Source organism: Habropoda laboriosa, unplaced genomic scaffold, assembly GCF_001263275.1.
Source record: "Habropoda laboriosa isolate 0110345459 unplaced genomic scaffold, ASM126327v1 scaffold486, whole genome shotgun sequence".
NCBI lineage: Eukaryota > Metazoa > Arthropoda > Insecta > Hymenoptera > Apidae > Habropoda > Habropoda laboriosa.
Genome location: NW_017100724.1, coordinates 491,685 through 508,486, shown reverse-complemented (window position 1 = coordinate 508,486; position 16,802 = coordinate 491,685). Strand labels below are relative to the sequence as shown.

The window sequence follows — 16,802 nt, the reverse complement described above, 5'->3', positions numbered from 1 at the left end:
CGCGCGACGAAGAAACGAGAAACGAGAGAAAAATAGAAGAAGAAAGAAAAATTTCAAACATCCGCAGTAAATCTCGATGCTTGTTATCTCAACCAACTTAATCAACTATTTTTTCCCCCCTCGAATTTTGCTCATTCTCGTTGAAACACACGCCTGGCTTCGAAATCCTACTGTGGCGTTCTACCCGCTACTTGTTTCGCTGTAGGGCGAAAAATTGGGCAAAGGCGGAGAGGCCATTTTGCGGATTTCACCGCGGAATAGTCGTGGGAAATGTAAAAGCGTTTCCTCGTTACAACAGCGCGTTGTGGACTCATCACGCAACAAATACGTTTTTATCCACGGCGTAGCGAGAATTAAATTTTCCCCCATTTGTACTTTTCCCTCGAACAGGCGAGCGAGCGAGCAACAGAAGAGGGACAAAACGCAGGAGAAGTAGCCAACCGACACTGAGGAACAGAGGGAAAAATTTTTTTTTTTCCCCCCCCCCTCTCCCCCCCCCCCGAAAAAAAAAAAAACAGAGAGAAAAACGGAATAAAAGGGGGGAAAAAAGCGCTGTACCGGTACACGCTTTTTATCTCAAGATCACTGGCTAAATTTTAATTACGGGAACTCAGCGTCCCGGGGTTGAGAGTGTATAATTTTTATAACGCGGCTTATTCCGCTGGCCGCGGTGAATGGGGAAACGTAAACACGGGGAACGCAGTTTTCGCGATGTTGGACAGACGAGTGAAATGCTGCGCGGTGTTATCGATGATTTGCCTCGATGGTTGGGACAGTTTTGGTCCTTTTCTTTTCTTTTTTAGATGCAGAAAGGGATTAAATGAAGAGTTGCGCATTTTGGAATTAGATTTGTAGGTATGATATGAAATATGATGATATTAACATTTTTTCAACTACGTGGGGTTAAATTAACCTCAGCGGTTTTAACACTGAATAAATTTTTGTTTTATTTCGATCTGTCATTGCAAAAACGAAGAAACACTATTTGACAGTGCAATTTTAGTCAAATTATGTATTTGTAGATGAATAATTTTCAGGGTAAATTAACCCCAAAGGGTTAATGATTGTGAGGTTTTTGGTGGAATTTATAGATACATGAATGTAAGATTGAATTAAGTATACTGAATATTTTTGAGTAAATTTTAATTACACAAAATAATTATTAACCCTCCTCGAACCATGTTGGGTTAATTTAACCCCAGGGATTTTAACACTAAATGAATTTTTGTTTTATTTGGATCTGCCGTTGCAAAAAGGAAGAAACACCATTTTAAAGTGCATTTTTAGTCAAATAACGAATTTGTAGATGGATAATGTTCAGGGTAAATTAACCCCACATGGGTTAACCCCGGAGGATTAATGATTATGACGTTTTCGGTGGTATCTTAGAGGTATATATGAAGGTAAGATTAAATTAAGTGTACTGAGTATTTTAGAGTAAATTTTAATTACACAAAATAATGATTTTGGTAATTGTGAAATTATTAGAATTATGGTTAAAATATTGAAGAAGGTAGAATTCATTTTTATACACTGTATTACGAAAGAAATTCGCGTCGAACATTATGCAACTGTAAGTAAAGCAATTATTAAAATTGATTACGTATAAAGCATGTAATTTACGTTCCTTTTCTATACGTTATCGCGAATCAAATAGTTTAAATAGTAGAAAGTACTGGTTCTTTAGCACATTCTTTCCGTATTCCTAATCGTTATATTATATCGCGAAAAAATTGAAGTGGAAAGATGCAAAAAGGTCAATTTATTTGTTCGAGATAATTGTACGTAAACTGCGGCACATTGTTGCGGTTTCAGAATGGTCCTGATTCCGACCACTTTTGTGATTTAATATTTAAACGCTGGTGTACGAGTAAAAACGCAAGCTTAATTTTCATGCACGTGTAATTTTCTACCCCGAGCAGGAAATTTTACCCAACGTCATTCTGCAAATCTCCAGTATATATAATCTTTAAAAAATCTATCTTCCACGCCTGCGATATTATCGCGTTAAATGTGTTTAAATTGTACGCTTTAAAAAACAAAAAAAAAGAAGAAAATTGCATTACTGTTGTACCGTCAGATACGGTAAATATCTAATTTGCACTAAATTCTCCGTTAACTATTTTCCAAATAAATGCTTCTAAACACGATAATGAAACGTAGAAGCACCATAACCTAACAATATCTCACTGTAAACATACTCTCGTTCGTGTAAACTATTAAAGTAGAACACTTCTCTCAACAATCTTAATCACTGTGTACTCTATGCACAAATTTAAATAATTCACCACCTCAAGGAATATTTCCATCTCTTCCCATATACCAAATATTAAATTCAGAACACTTCTAAATGTTTGTTATTCGCTGTTTACTCTATCCGTCAATTTAAACAATTTACCACCTTACTAGTATATTATCCCTGCTGTGCTAAATATTCAATTAAAACACTCTTAAATATTATTAATCACTGATTACCCTATACACGCCACTTGAAACAATTTTCCACGCCAACCTAACCTATAAACTCGCCATTCATTCGACGCGTTAAACTAAAACACTGCTAAATACGGTTAATCACCGTTATCTCCCATTAAGATCTAATTACAAAGGATAACATCGATCACGCTAACAACGTATCCACATATCCAAACACTAACCGATCCAACGAGCAATCGATCTTCATCGATTACCGTCTAATCAAGCCACGATGTTCCTGCTCGCTGGCAATGCGGAAGAACACGCGCGCGGAAAGGGGTCGTAAAAGGAGATCGAGCAAAACGACGGCCCAGGTTTCCTGCACTCGCGAGTCCGTCGGTTCCCGTTCGATAGATCACTCTTCCTGATCTGGATGACAAACCATCCGAAGAAGCCGGTCCGGCGAGAAAATCGCGATTTTCTCCATGGCTGGATAGACCGCGATCTGCACGATCCAGAGAGAGAGGAGAGAGATCGAGAGAGATTTCTGTGTACGAGAACGTGACCAAGTCGAGATGCACAGAGGAGGGAAAATAAATTATCGACCGGTTTACCAGGGACACAACGGTTTGGAAGCGCGAGGAAACAAACCGCCAGGAATAATTCTGCGAATGTTGTTCTTGGACGAAAATAAGTATCGCGATATTTCATGGCATTGTGCAACGATCCCCCCGCGGGATTAATAACATGCGATTCACTTTGAAACTCGAGTTTCTAACGCTTCTGTACGGTATAATCGACCCCTAAATAGAACACTCGAATGAAAACTGTACGGGCAAAAAAAAAAGTTCATGATGAAGTTTTTTATTCATCGCTGGTATATACGTAGAGAAGGTAAGGGAAATTCTGCGTTGAATAATGAATTACCTTTGATCCACAGTCCTATTGTGGGTAGAGAATCCGTTTTATTCTTCGAAAGTAAAAAAAAAGAATCGTATGAAAAAGTGAGGTTAGAACGACGTAAAGACAGTTCAAGTGGAATACGGTGTACTATAGAGCTCGAAAGAGGTCGTCGCACAATAATATACGATGGAAAATAAAATCTGAAGAATATCGGTTTATATATTAATTTTCTTCGAGTGCCTTGTCCAAACTTCGCACGTCATCGTGTTGATCAAACGCGTGGATCGTAATCAATATGCTCTCCTCGAAGGTGCACACGCTTGATCAAAGAACGGGTCTCGAGTAAAAGCCACGCTAGACAGACGAGCATGGGGACAGCAGAGAGGGCAACGGGTCTCTCGTGAAAGTTAATCGAGAATTCGCGAGACAGGTGCCAGCAGCTAATAACCGCTGGGTTGAATGATCGAGCGTTGTGTATATCAGAAGAGAACGCGAGCAGAGATCGCATTAGAGGGAGATTTAACTGTTCCGTATAACGAGTAGCGGACGCGGAGATAATTCCAACGTACATATACGTGTCACTCGTATGACTCCAGTAGTAGGAAGGTTCGCGCGGTCGCCGTTACGTGTGTAACGTCTGATAATGCGTGTGTCGTGTGGCGAGGCGTAATCCAGCAGCATATGATGTGACACAGAGCGTATAGCGGGCCCTCCGCGGCTCTCGTGTTGCGGAAAAATCAATAACAAGCGTGGTCTGGCGTGGCGCGTCACTCTCTCAGGTGCTCGGCTGTGAGGAAGGAAGCCGTCCTGCTAACCAGCCTAGCCAGCCAGCCAACCGTCCGATCGAGCGGACGATGGAAACGAGTCACCTGCGGCACACACACTGTGTGTTGTGGCGCACGATCGAATTCCCGCCTTCTCTCTACCTACTCATGTACACACGTTCTAAGCTACAGAGTACCACTTTCTATACACATGCTTACACGGGACACGCGTGTACGTGTACGTACATGTGCAAGTGTATGATGTGTATACGTGCATCAGCAGTACGGTGCACGTAAAGTTCGCGCATACAGAGCGCCTGCGCGTCTCGTGACGAGCAACCCGTACGCGTGTACGTGTACGTACATGTGCAAGTGTATGATGTGTATACGTGCATCAGCAGTACGGTGGACGTAAAGTTCGCGCATACAGAGCGCCTGCGCGTCTCGTGACGAGCAACCCGTGAAAAGAGAAAAAAGAAAGAGAGAGAGAGAGAGAGAGAGAGAGAGAGAGAGAGAGAGAGAGAGAGAGAGAATAACGATGGACGGAAGAGGCAAGTAGGCGATGGAAAGTATAAGAGAGATAGATATAGGAGAGCAAGAGAGAGAGGGAGGAAGAAGAAAACGGGGAAGGAAGAGGAAGAGAGAGAGAGTGAGAAGTATACGGAGAGGGCGCGAGAGAAACGAGCAAATATGGCGAGCGTGGGAGTGGGACGGAGGGTAACCGTAAGTTGATGGGAAGGAAGGAAGGAAGGAAGTATGTCGGATGCTTGGTAGAAATGTGTGTAGGCGCGCGATCTCGCCGCGACGAACGAGAGAAAGGGAGAAGGGTGAAAACGAGGAAGCGATCGGTGGCACGTCGTACACAGGGAGAAAGAGAGAGACAGGGAGAGAGAGAGAGAGAGAGGATCGTGCGTAATGCACAGGCGCGTCGTTAACGAAACAATGTATGGTAGTTAGTGCACGTACCTCGTCTTCACCGGTGGCCACCGTGTTGACGGAGTCCATACTCTGGGAGAGCGGTGCGTCCATGATGCAAGCGAGTTTGCTGGATGGTCCGGGATTTCCGGGGGCTGCGGTTCGAGCGGGTGGCGGCGATGAGTCCACCGTATCCCGTCTCGGGCGTTTTAAAGCGGGCGGCGTTATGGTTGTACCGGCGAAGACGACAGGCGCCTCCAGGACGTATCACTGGAAATAACCCTTTTCTCGCGAGAAAACCAGGCGTATCGCCTCCTTCCTCCTTCTCCACCTTTCCCTCCTCGTTCCTTTCCTTTCCTTTACTGAGCGCGCGCGCGCGCTTACGTACCGTCGTACGTACGTGTGTGTGTGTGTGTGGATATATATGTATATATATGTTGTACTTTCTTCCGTTTTTATCCTCTCTCTCTCTCTCCCTTTTCGTCGTTTCGCTTCTTCCGCTTCCTGTTACGTTTCTTCTTCGCCGCCTGCACCTCCGCCTCCTCCACCACCGCCACCACCTCCTCCTCCTCCAGCCCTACGACAGCGCGGTGCTGCTACTGTTCTCGCTGCACCTGTCACGCGCTGCAAGGGCGTCAGGAAAGACCAATGCAGAGAGAAAGTAAGAGAGAGAGAGGGCCAGAGGGAGAGAGATAGAGATAGTCTGAGGGCTGTAGATAGAATGTGTATGTAGCCTGCAGGTGTTCCCACGCGTCTATTTTAGAGCAATCGATACACCGTGCCCGTGGAGAAGGGCCGAACCCAGAGAACGTGCTCTACAGTGGTACCTCGTCGACACTTGTTCATCTACCGGCAGCAGGTAGTAGCCCATGCGACGTATCAACCGCTCTCTTCTTATTCTTATTCTTCTTCCTCTTCTTCGTCTTCGTCTTCACGTATCGTATAAATCACGCATGTATTCGGCCGATACCGATTAATCGCGTATCAATCGATGATGCGACCGTAAGAGGACGAGCACGGTAACAACGCTGACCGACGATCCGGATCTGGATGTATCCGCGCGACGACGTGCGCAGGCAGACAGAGAGGCAGGTAACGGCGATTCGCGGGAGACCGTAAAGCGCGTTTTTCGCGAGCGCGGCGCGTGCGTTCGTCGTGTGTATTCGCGTTACGTGTACTTGTAATATTTCTCTGCGTAGGTATTTGTTATAGTAGAATTGAGATAGATGTGATGATATGTGTTATGTTGATTTACCTTTGTACGGATAGAATTGCGTGGCGACCGAACCGATTAAGATTGACCGAGCGAAAAATTTGACGAGTAACTCGACGAGGAAGAAACGAAAATACATGGACCGCGATTTACAAATGAACAACACACCGGCCAGGCAAGTAAGAATAATAATAATATTGTTACGTAAGCACTACGATACGACTGGTACGCAGGTTGCCGATAGACTGACGGATGGGGCGCGGTGGGGTGGCCCGCGGGCCACTGGGTCGGGGTAGCTGAGTGGGTGGCACACAAGGGTGGGGGTCACGCACGAGGTACGATGAGGGGGTCAAGGGGCAAGGCACGCGCCTGGAGGGGACTCGCCCTCCCTATTTTACCTTTTTCTCTGACGATGCTGACGGCGATTCCGACGGAGAAAACTCAGCTCTATCCAGCTCTGTCAAATGAAGGCATGACCGAGTTCGTTAGAGGGAAAAAAAAATGAAGGATTCTCCAGCTTCGTCGGGCGCTTCTTTCGATTCGAGGAAACAACGCTACTTCGTAGAAATGTTGACAACAGACGTTGCTATGGATAGTTGTATGTATAACAGAGCGCGCGTTTCAACGCGACGCGACGACATTCAACAATATACGCTAAGGCTAATCGATCGTTTGTAAATTGATGCTCTGCGATGGAACATCAATTTTTATTACTCCTTTTCCCGTATGCGTTACTTTTATACGTGCACGCATGCAATTCCCTTCTACACGTACTCTATTACTTCCTTGAATATTCTATTTAACGGTACGAATGCTTTGTTATAGAATGCGAAACCAAGGGAAACACGAGAGCCAGTAAAATGTGTATTCGTCCTCGAAAGTGTGCCAGTTTCGAAAATTCTAACAACGTTACCATTTTTTAATTGTAAATATTAGAAAACTAACACTTTGCTTTATCGCGAAGTGCAGTATTTTTTTTTTTATGACGTAGAATAATCTAAGAAACACATTTTCCTACTTTATGCTTATCACAGATGAAACGTGCTGTTACGTTAAAATATACCGGTACAGAATTCGACCAAATACAACATAGTCACGCAACTATTTTCGTAACGAAAATGCAATTATATTTATTTTCTCACACTGACATCTGCATTTTCCATAGGGTGCAGATGGTGTCGAACGATACGTGAGAGAGAAAAAGAGAGAGCCACTGCGTGTTGCTCCGTTCTACTTGAAGAACTTCGTAACCATACGCTTTCCCCATGACTAACAGGTGGAAGCCGTTTGGAACGTGCAGCTTTCCTCGAGATTAGCAGGTGGAGGATGCTACTGGTGCTCATGTCGCGGATTATTTCAAACCTGATCTCGAGAAACGGGCCTTCCCCCCTCCTAGAAAGCAGATGGACGACTTATACAAAGCACGCTTCACCAGGATCGTCCCTCTTCTCGTTTCTCGTTTCTTTTCCCCCTTTTTTCCAACATCTCAGCATTACGAAGAACAATGCCGTCTTTAAATGAAATTTTTCCGACGGTAGCTTCCGTTTCTTTTCAAAACGAATTTCCTTGGCTGGGTAGTAATTGAAAGGTTGCTTCGACGATTCGCCTCGATGAAAGTGCGAATCGTAATGAATTTTAATAATGGATAGACCAACCCCGGACACTGCTCGCCCCGGACAAGACTCCGGGATGAAGATATAGAAGATGGACACTTCTCGAAAATTACAAATTAAGAAGGAACGATTTTACAACGGGCCATGGGAAATTCTCTGCGGGAGAGGATTTATAGCCTTGGATATATAGAAAGTAATACGGTTGCGTGCTGTAAGTTCGATAGACTGTAAGGTGTAGCGGAGAAAATGTTTTATTGATGGCTTATTGCTCGAATCGATCGACGGTTCCACGGCAGCAAGTACTGTAACAGTATACGTACGCTCCCCGGTCACTCAAAACTGTGGAAATACATATATTCTCATTTACGATTTTTTTTCATGGCAGATACAAAATTTCATTGTAAAATAACAAACTTTACCTTCAATTGTTTTTCTCTTTTTTTTCCAACGTTGATTGCTAAATATTTTTCTTCAAATTTTTCTACGTTACTGTTGCACGATTTTTCCCGGCTGACAATTCGTACACATGGAAACAAACACAGTTAAACGTTTTATTTGAGTTCTATAGTATAACCATCAAGTAATGGCAATTAAATACAGCTACTCTTACAGATGGCCGTTTACGTAAAGAATATGAAATGACTTGCATGCTATGATTACTGCGGCGCAAATTTAAAATGAACGTGCATGCCGTGCTATTTATTTCGCTCGATAATCGTCCGTACATGCGAAAACACGCATGTTTAAAAAAAGGTTTTATGTAGTTTTTAGAAAAAAGTTCTGTCCCATTTCGTAGATTCCACGATTCTGCGATACGATAGAATAAAAATAGATTACAAAAATATTTAGTAGTTTTGTACGAATTTATAAACGTGTATAAGCTACTTTAATTTTTCGCGATTTATTTACGACAATATACGTAAACGCATTAGTCGGTACGATGACGTAATAAGATAAACGATATCGTATATCACCTTCAAAAGTTAAAAAAGGAATAAAAGTGTGTTCAAATTCAATTAGACGAAACTCTCGGTGGTACTTTTTGTACTGCAGAATTCATTCTGGCATCGGTTAATCTGACTGCAACATCCACAGTAAATATTTGATAAGACCGGTCGATTTTCGCGCTACGAATTGCTAGAAAGACAACCTATACACCAGAAAGATCGTTAAGAGATATGAATAAACTTCATTCTTTATTACGAACCTGTGTTTATTACAAATATCTTTAACTTCTGTAACAACACTGAGTTTTGAACATTCTCCTAATTTGTCACTAGCGATATGTTTATAGTCAGTTACAATTTTGAATGATCTAACCAATTAGAAATGTTACTTAAAAGTCAAATTGATTTCTTGATAATAGATACCTAAATTTATATATATGTACATATAAGTTGAGATTTTTTTTTTTACTTTTAATAAATGTAACTTTTAAATGTACAAGCTAAAAAACACATTTCGAATGAGATCAAGAATTATGAAACTACGTAACCTTTAATAGTTGCAGTCGTTATCTGCTGCCGGAAAAACATGGAGTTATTCACTTCTTCATTGAAATATTCCTTAAATTAAAATATTACCTTTGCATTATAACTATTATGAAATTATAATGTCTTTATTTACAAATATTAAATTATTTCTTAGTAACTATTAAATGTATTATTCTATTGGTTACTTGCATATTGTCCAGTTTTCACATCGAGTTATTTACAAATTTGTATTTTTTGCTTAAAACACAGTATTTATTGATTGTAATGTAAAATAAATTTATTAATTGACATATTACATTTACATCTACGTAAAAATATCACCTGAATTGTAAAAAGAAATTTTCTGTCGCGTTAATGGAAATATGGCTTGCTTACTCGTTAAGAAATGGCGGGAAAATGGCTAAAAATGGGGTATGCAAGCCCATTTGTGGTTTGGTACTTCCTTATGATGTGACCATGTTAGTATGACTGACAGTTAGTTGTAAATGTGTAGTTTTGTTTAGTGATTAATGCAATAGTTCGTTTGTGATAAACGTAAACAAATTTTTTTAAATTGTAAGTAACAAAGGTTAATCAAACATTGCTTTTGACAATTTGTAAAAATGAGTCATTCCTACAATTATTATAATAAATAATTTTATTTTAGGTATTTAAAATGGATAATGACAGTGACTCTGATGTTGGTGATATCTTAAATGATCTATTAGCTAATGGTGATGCAGAAGAATGTCATGTATCACCACCAAAAACAACTCTAAAAGAATTAGATTTTAATTTTTTGGATAGTACACCTAGTATAAGTAATGAAAATAAATCTGATAATCAAGAAAAGAAAAGCCAAGTTTATGATGATACAGTGGATTCTTCAGATGATGAAGACAGACGTTATTTTGAAGAACAAAAATATTCTAATTATGGCCGTGATATAAAATCTTTATTAAAAAAAGAAACTCCTAAGACAAATGAAGATAGATCACTGTCACGTGAAAGTAGCAAAACATTTAATTTTAGTGCAACAAAAAGCAATAGAAATGAAAATATATCAGTTAGTAATACTCTTGTTACATTAAAAGATGTTTATAGTGATCCTTTTTTTGGATTAAGAATTGTTAATCCAGTAGTATCTTCAGCTGAGCTAAAAGCACGTATGATTGATAAAACACCAGTAACAATATCAAAAGTCAAATATCATCTTTCTTCAGAAAGAGCAGAGAAAGATTGGGTAATTGCAGGAGTATTGATAAATAAATCTCTTCCAAAGACTTCTCAAAAGGGAAATTCATATGCTATATGGAAAATAAGTGATTTATCTGAAAATATGAACACTGTGTGTCTTTTTATGTTTAGTAATGCATATAAAACTCTTTGGAAAACTACTATTGGAACTGTAATAGGTGTCCTTAATCCAAATGTTTTAGAATCTAAAGATAGTACTGATCTAGCCACATTATCCACTGATAATCCTCAGAAAGTTATGATTCTTGGTAAATCTAAAGATATGGGAAAATGCAGATCAATAAAAAAGAATGGAGAACCATGTAATTCTATTGTAAATATTAGCCGTTGCGAATTTTGCTTGTATCATATTAAACAAGAATATAAAAAATGTTCATCAAGAGCAGAATTACAATCATTCAGTAATACACAAAAGTTTTCAATAGATATGTTTAAGAATAAACCGCAACAACCGCGAAAACCACTTTACGATAGTATGCCCGAATTTATTGGTGTTGTTGCTGTAAAAAGTAAAAAATTAGAAGAAAAAGATGCTAAACGGTTAGCATTACTTTCAGGTAGCCAAAAAATGGAAAATTCAACTTGTACAAATTTGGGTAAGGCAAATGATAAAATTACAAAAGCAGAAACACCAAAGCAACAAATAAAAAAGGATTCTGAACAAATGAGGGAATCAAGAGGCTGGAAGGCTACTGCATTATCTCAAGCATCTTCTCATGATAAAATTATATCTCTGTCACCTACATTATTAATGTCAAAATCCAACAATCAAAATAATTCAGGGGAGAAAAATTTAAGTATGCTTTCTTCTGTATCTTCAAGTCCGCGTTTAGGTATTGGCTGTCTTGGGGGAACAATAGATTTGTCAGAACCTATAACTAAAAAACAAATGAATGTAGCTAAAAATAACGCGCTTAAATGGGTAAAAGAAAATGGAAAAATTAAGGCTAAGAATCCTAACAAAGTACGTTTAAATAAAGAAGAGAAATTAGAAAAAGGAAAAAAAAGACCAAGAGAATTGGAAAATAGCGATGAACCGGACACAAAGAAATCAAATGTTGTGTCTGACAAATTTAAAGAAATGTTGCAAGTTAAATCTGCTCATACAGATCTTATTGAAAAATCTTATGAGCAGGAGAAAGAAAAGTACTTCAATAAGTTAGAAATGAAAGAAAGAATGGAAGAAAAAATGTTAACTACTTATAAGGTCCCCTGTAAAGCTGTTAAATGTTTACTGTGTAAATATACATCATTTTCTGCTTCTGAAATATGCAAAGAGCAGAAGCATCCATTGCGTGTTAGTGATGCAGTAAAGAGATTCTTCAAATGTGCAGATTGTGGAAACAGAACAGTAAGTTTGGACAGAATACCTTCGCATAGTTGTATAAAATGTAGCAGTTCAAATTGGACAAGAGCTGCAATGATGGATGAAAGAAGAACAAAAGTTTCTGTCTCCGCGTTATCGATACGTGGAGACGAAGAATCTTACCTAGGATCAAGTATTAAAGATGCCAATCTTAATCTCTTGATACCAGAGACAGATGACAAGTAATATCAAGTTATAAATATTTTTAAAATGTTATAAAAGAGTGACATCTTTTTATAAAATTTTAGATGTATTTAACTTTTATACTGTATCTTATAAATACAGATAATTCCGTTTGTTTGTTTTTATTGTCCTTAAAATCAATATTTTTGTACTGTATTAAATATACAAATATAAAAAAATCCTAATGGTGTAATTGTCATATGTATATATATAAAAATGTAATTTAGGTTTTTACAACAGTAATGTTATTTTAAAAGCATTTAAAGAAATAAATACATTTAGCTCTATCCATTCAAATATACATACTAAGCAGAAGTATTTCAATACAACCAGGTGTAAAAATGGTATAAAATACATCCCACTGAATAGTTCTTTTTTATTATGTTATGCCAATCTCTTTTCACCAATATGATTATAATTTAATAATGGATTAAAAAGGATAGTTTTTTTTATTCAACAGCACCTCATTGTATAGGCGAATATATCTCACCGATAATTTAAAGCATATTTTCTTTTGTTATTTTATATAAGTAAAATCTACGTATACGTATAAAAAGGGAGAGCATTAACAAAAATGTAAAAAGACGTTATAATTGGAACCCGGAAATATCCCCCATTGTGAAACCATCACAGAGCAGAGGCTAAAATTTATTTTCCCATTTCATTAGTATTCTATCTCCACCATTATTCACATGATAACATTACAATTTTAAAACATTTTTAACAGTATTATTATTATTATTATTATTATTCTAAGCGGCCCTGTGAAAACATGTCATTGTGACATTTTCGGGTTCTAATAGCAACTTGTTTGCATGAGAAACATAGACTGTATTTTTCACTTCTTCATATTCTATTCTATTCAGATTCTTATTAAATTTTGATATTAACGATACGTCAATTTTCTCGTGTATAAATTTTGTGTAATGCGTATGTGAAAAAAGGGAGATTGGAAATAATGTTTAATGATTGAGAAACATCTAATCTTTCTAAAGAAACGTACGAAAATATTTCATTATTGTTGAATTTACAAAGTTTGCATTGTTTTAAATTCTATATTATTCACAGGAAAATAATAGTACAATTGTAATTGATATTGATCACCATGTACACCAGAAATATAATAAAAATAAACATAAAACTTGTTATACATATATAAATCAATTATTCGAAAGCAGAAACAATTATATAGGTGAATTAATAGAATCGATTCTTTTAAGGCAACATTTTTCTTTGCAATAAAAATGTTTTGCCGCATAGTTTGTATTTATTGTAAATTATCGTTTCGTCATGATGAATCATTATTTCAATATCCCTCTTTACCACTTCACAAAACATTTGTAATAGAACTTGTATCATGGTACGGCCAACATTTGTCATGTAATCTTGGAATTCATATTTCTACTATATTCTCGCATTCACTTCAGTGAATACAAGTTAAAATCTTTAGGACGAGCATAGCACGAGTGTACTTTACGCGTATAATACATACAAAATATGAGGTATTAAATCCGTATTTTGAAAAGTTTGATTAAGCAAAAACATAACGATTACATCTTTGTATTGCCTTGCTAGATAAAAAATAACATTTGAAGGAACAAAAGTATTTTGCTAGAGCAATACAGGAGAATAAGATTGCCAAAAATTATAAATCTGTTAGCAGATTATACAACTATGCTTATGGAAGAGATCATAGGCAAGCCATAATCTAAGTACGTCATTGATTTGTTTAAATGAGATGTACGAACGACATCTGTTTTTCCTTTTATGCGTTCTTTTGCAGACTCGCTTTCTCTGTTTTCCTCTTACCTTGCAAAAAAAATTAAAAAAAAAACAACTAAAGATTACACGGCATTTCCTAATCTCTTTCAAACGTTTTCCGTATTCTTACAGAACTAGAACTTGCATACTTAAAATAAACTTCTGCTATGCAGAAGAAATAATCGCACCGATATAGTAATAAATAATTATCTAAATTCCTATTGAAAGAATGTTACATATAAAAATTTAAAGAAATATTAAATTGACATTTAACATTTCACTGCCTTGAAGACAATACACAGATACAATACTTTAAACCATCATGTTTTGGAATTCGTTGTGCACATACCATAAGCCAGATCATCTTTTGCTGAACGTTCTATTTTGATGAAGTTTTCGTAAAGCTTTAGCTCTGCGTCACATACGGCGTAATAGTATAAATAATCTAGTTATACTATTAATTAACAATACATTATTTTCACCAAAAGATTTACAACATCCGCGAACCTTTCTTTACTATACAGCGACATTTCATAAAAGATACTTCACCAAAATTGCACGTTTCATTTTTCTCATTTATACATACATATTATTGTTTATTACAAAGGCATCATATGAATAAGCAATTTAAATTAATAATGTTAAAATAAATTTTGTAATATTTTCAATAACTGCCACTTAAATATTGCACAAGATATTTCTTTACTAATGGAGTGCACCGTTGTAACAATCAAAAAGATATATCTTGATACACTTGCGGAGCATTTGTTATATACAACTGTGAGTGTACAAAATATAAGAGTCGAGAGCCAGCAAAGTTAATGTAGATACGAAAAATCATCTCTTATATGTTTATATGTGTATCACTCGATGAGACGGAAAGATTTTATTTTCCTGGGATATTACGCGATCTTAACTTATGTCTAAGGCAACAGTGCCATTAAAAATTTAAGTCTATGTACAGAACTCTTCATTATTCATATGAATTTAGTAGTCGGTATAGAATGCACGATACGCAACTTCAAGTTTATGATAATCAGTTTATTACAGCTTATCCATGATTGTATCTGAACAAAAATAACGCTACATTCGTTCGCTGCTCGAATACCTCTTTTTTTTTTATCATAAGATTCATTACGAGATGACAAACATCAATTTGATACAAAATTATGATGCCTCAAACCGTGTACTGTACAAACATATTCAGCACTGTAACGCGTGTAATTATTTAAATAAATCCATGTGAATAATTAAAGAATGTAACTGTAATATAAGGTAATGTTGTGTGAGATAGGCAGGTATCAAGCTGGCTTAATTAAGTGTCACAGTCTTCGAGTTGCCTTTTTTCTTCATGGACATGGATTATCGGCGCGCCACGTGTTGTGCTTCTCACCTTTGTGTATCGATTGTGAAATGCTCGAATGAATTCTAATGAATAATTTCATGATGTGTGAGTTGCATCATATGATAAATTTTATAAACATGTCCTTCTATGTGCTTCTTGAAATATGATGCAAGGGAGAACATTTAGTTATGTTTTCCTCTGAAGCTAAAAGAACTGTCTGTCGAGTCACGGATTTAATAGTCATCCAGATCAAAAGTATCAACTTCAACATCATCCAACTGCATACTCTGAAAGTCCACTTTGTACCGTAATATACCTGTAAAATACATATTTGGAAATACTATGTTAGTACACAAAAAGTTTAATACTATATACTTTGTTATCATGAACTTATGGAAATAATATGGAAGTATTTTAATAATACAATACAAATGATGCTATAGAAAAAAAGTTTCATGAGCAAATTAATAAAACAGAATTTGCAATTAATTATCTGTAGAAATATGATGACAAATAATTTTGATGTAATAATTATTAATCATGCATAATACATTGTTTACAGTGTTTTTCAATAAAATTTTAGTAATTTTAAAGCGCAATGAAAATATATTTTATGAAAGTTGATTAAGATATAATTTGACAGCAATTGATATTTAAGAAAAACACTGCTAATAATTGATAATTATACAATGCAATTAAAAAAAAGAGAAAAGATTGCTATCATAATATTGTATAAATGATATACAGAAATATATTAATAACATTGGTGTAAAGCAAGTGAGTGTTATACATGTAATGAATACCACAATTTCAAAACTGTAATTAAAGAAATTGGTTCTACTTTGTAAATTTATTAGAAATGAAAAAGAAGCAATTAGTTCTAAAATGGTTATGAAAATAGTGACTATAAGAAAATTAGGACTCAGAAAGTAAAAGACACACCACGTAAATTAACAAAAATACTATGAAAATTAACAATTTATGTTAAACAATATTACTAAATGTTAGCAATCTTACTAATAAAGAACATAATGGAATAAATTTAATAATGTAACAGTAATAACTAAATCTTTGTAGCACTGCTAATGAAAAATAAGAAAAATCTATTTTAGGAAATAGAATGTTTTATATGATGTATAACATTCTAAAGCAAAAAAAAAACGTGTTTAATTATAAGAAGTGCAATAATAGGGCTTAATAAAGTATCAATTTCACTGCTTTTCCTTTCACTAAATTAGTAAAAAGCAATTACTATACCTTTCCCAATATGCAAGCTAATAGAAACAAACCATCAATTAGTACTTATGCTTGATCAAATACACTGACTATTTAATAAAGCCTAGCTATTTATTACATAAACAATGATTATTTAATTACATTTTACATTCATCATCAAAGATTATGTACATTATGCTACTTTTTTCTAGAAATATTATTTGTTTTAAATATTCTTTAAAGTTTATCCATATTTTATCTGTGATGATGAAATCAACATTTGCCTATTGCATAACATGCAGCAAGCAACATTTGTGATTATCCCTTTATACAAGCAGTAACAAGGCATTTCTATATGAATATACATATACATATACAAT

General features: G+C 36.3%; 3 protein-coding genes across 6 annotated transcripts in view; 1 reads left to right on the top strand and 2 right to left on the bottom strand.

Annotated features, from left to right (window-relative positions):
- LOC108577103 (protein couch potato) overlaps positions 1-5,406 on the bottom strand; it is a 168,523-nt gene extending 163,117 nt beyond the window's left edge. For all 4 annotated transcript variants that reach the window (XM_017940202.1, XM_017940203.1, XM_017940205.1 and 1 more), the window contains exon 1: positions 5,049-5,406. In XM_017940202.1, the coding sequence (XP_017795691.1) occupies positions 5,049-5,111 (63 nt within the window). In that variant the 5' untranslated portion in view covers positions 5,112-5,406. The remainder of the gene's footprint in view (positions 1-5,048) is intronic.
- Positions 5,407-9,968: 4,562 nt separating this feature from the next.
- LOC108577089 (protein MCM10 homolog) lies at positions 9,969-12,104 on the top strand. The gene has a single exon (XM_017940187.1). It carries the CDS (start codon positions 9,972-9,974, stop codon positions 12,102-12,104), a length of 2,133 nt encoding a protein of 710 aa, XP_017795676.1. The 5' UTR covers positions 9,969-9,971.
- Positions 12,105-14,959: 2,855 nt separating this feature from the next.
- LOC108577057 (eukaryotic peptide chain release factor subunit 1) overlaps positions 14,960-16,802 on the bottom strand; it is a 6,729-nt gene continuing 4,886 nt past the window's right edge. Inside the window, exon 10 of the mRNA XM_017940152.1 lies at positions 14,960-15,523. Within this exon, the coding sequence (XP_017795641.1) occupies positions 15,441-15,523 (83 nt within the window). The 3' untranslated portion in view covers positions 14,960-15,440. The remainder of the gene's footprint in view (positions 15,524-16,802) is intronic.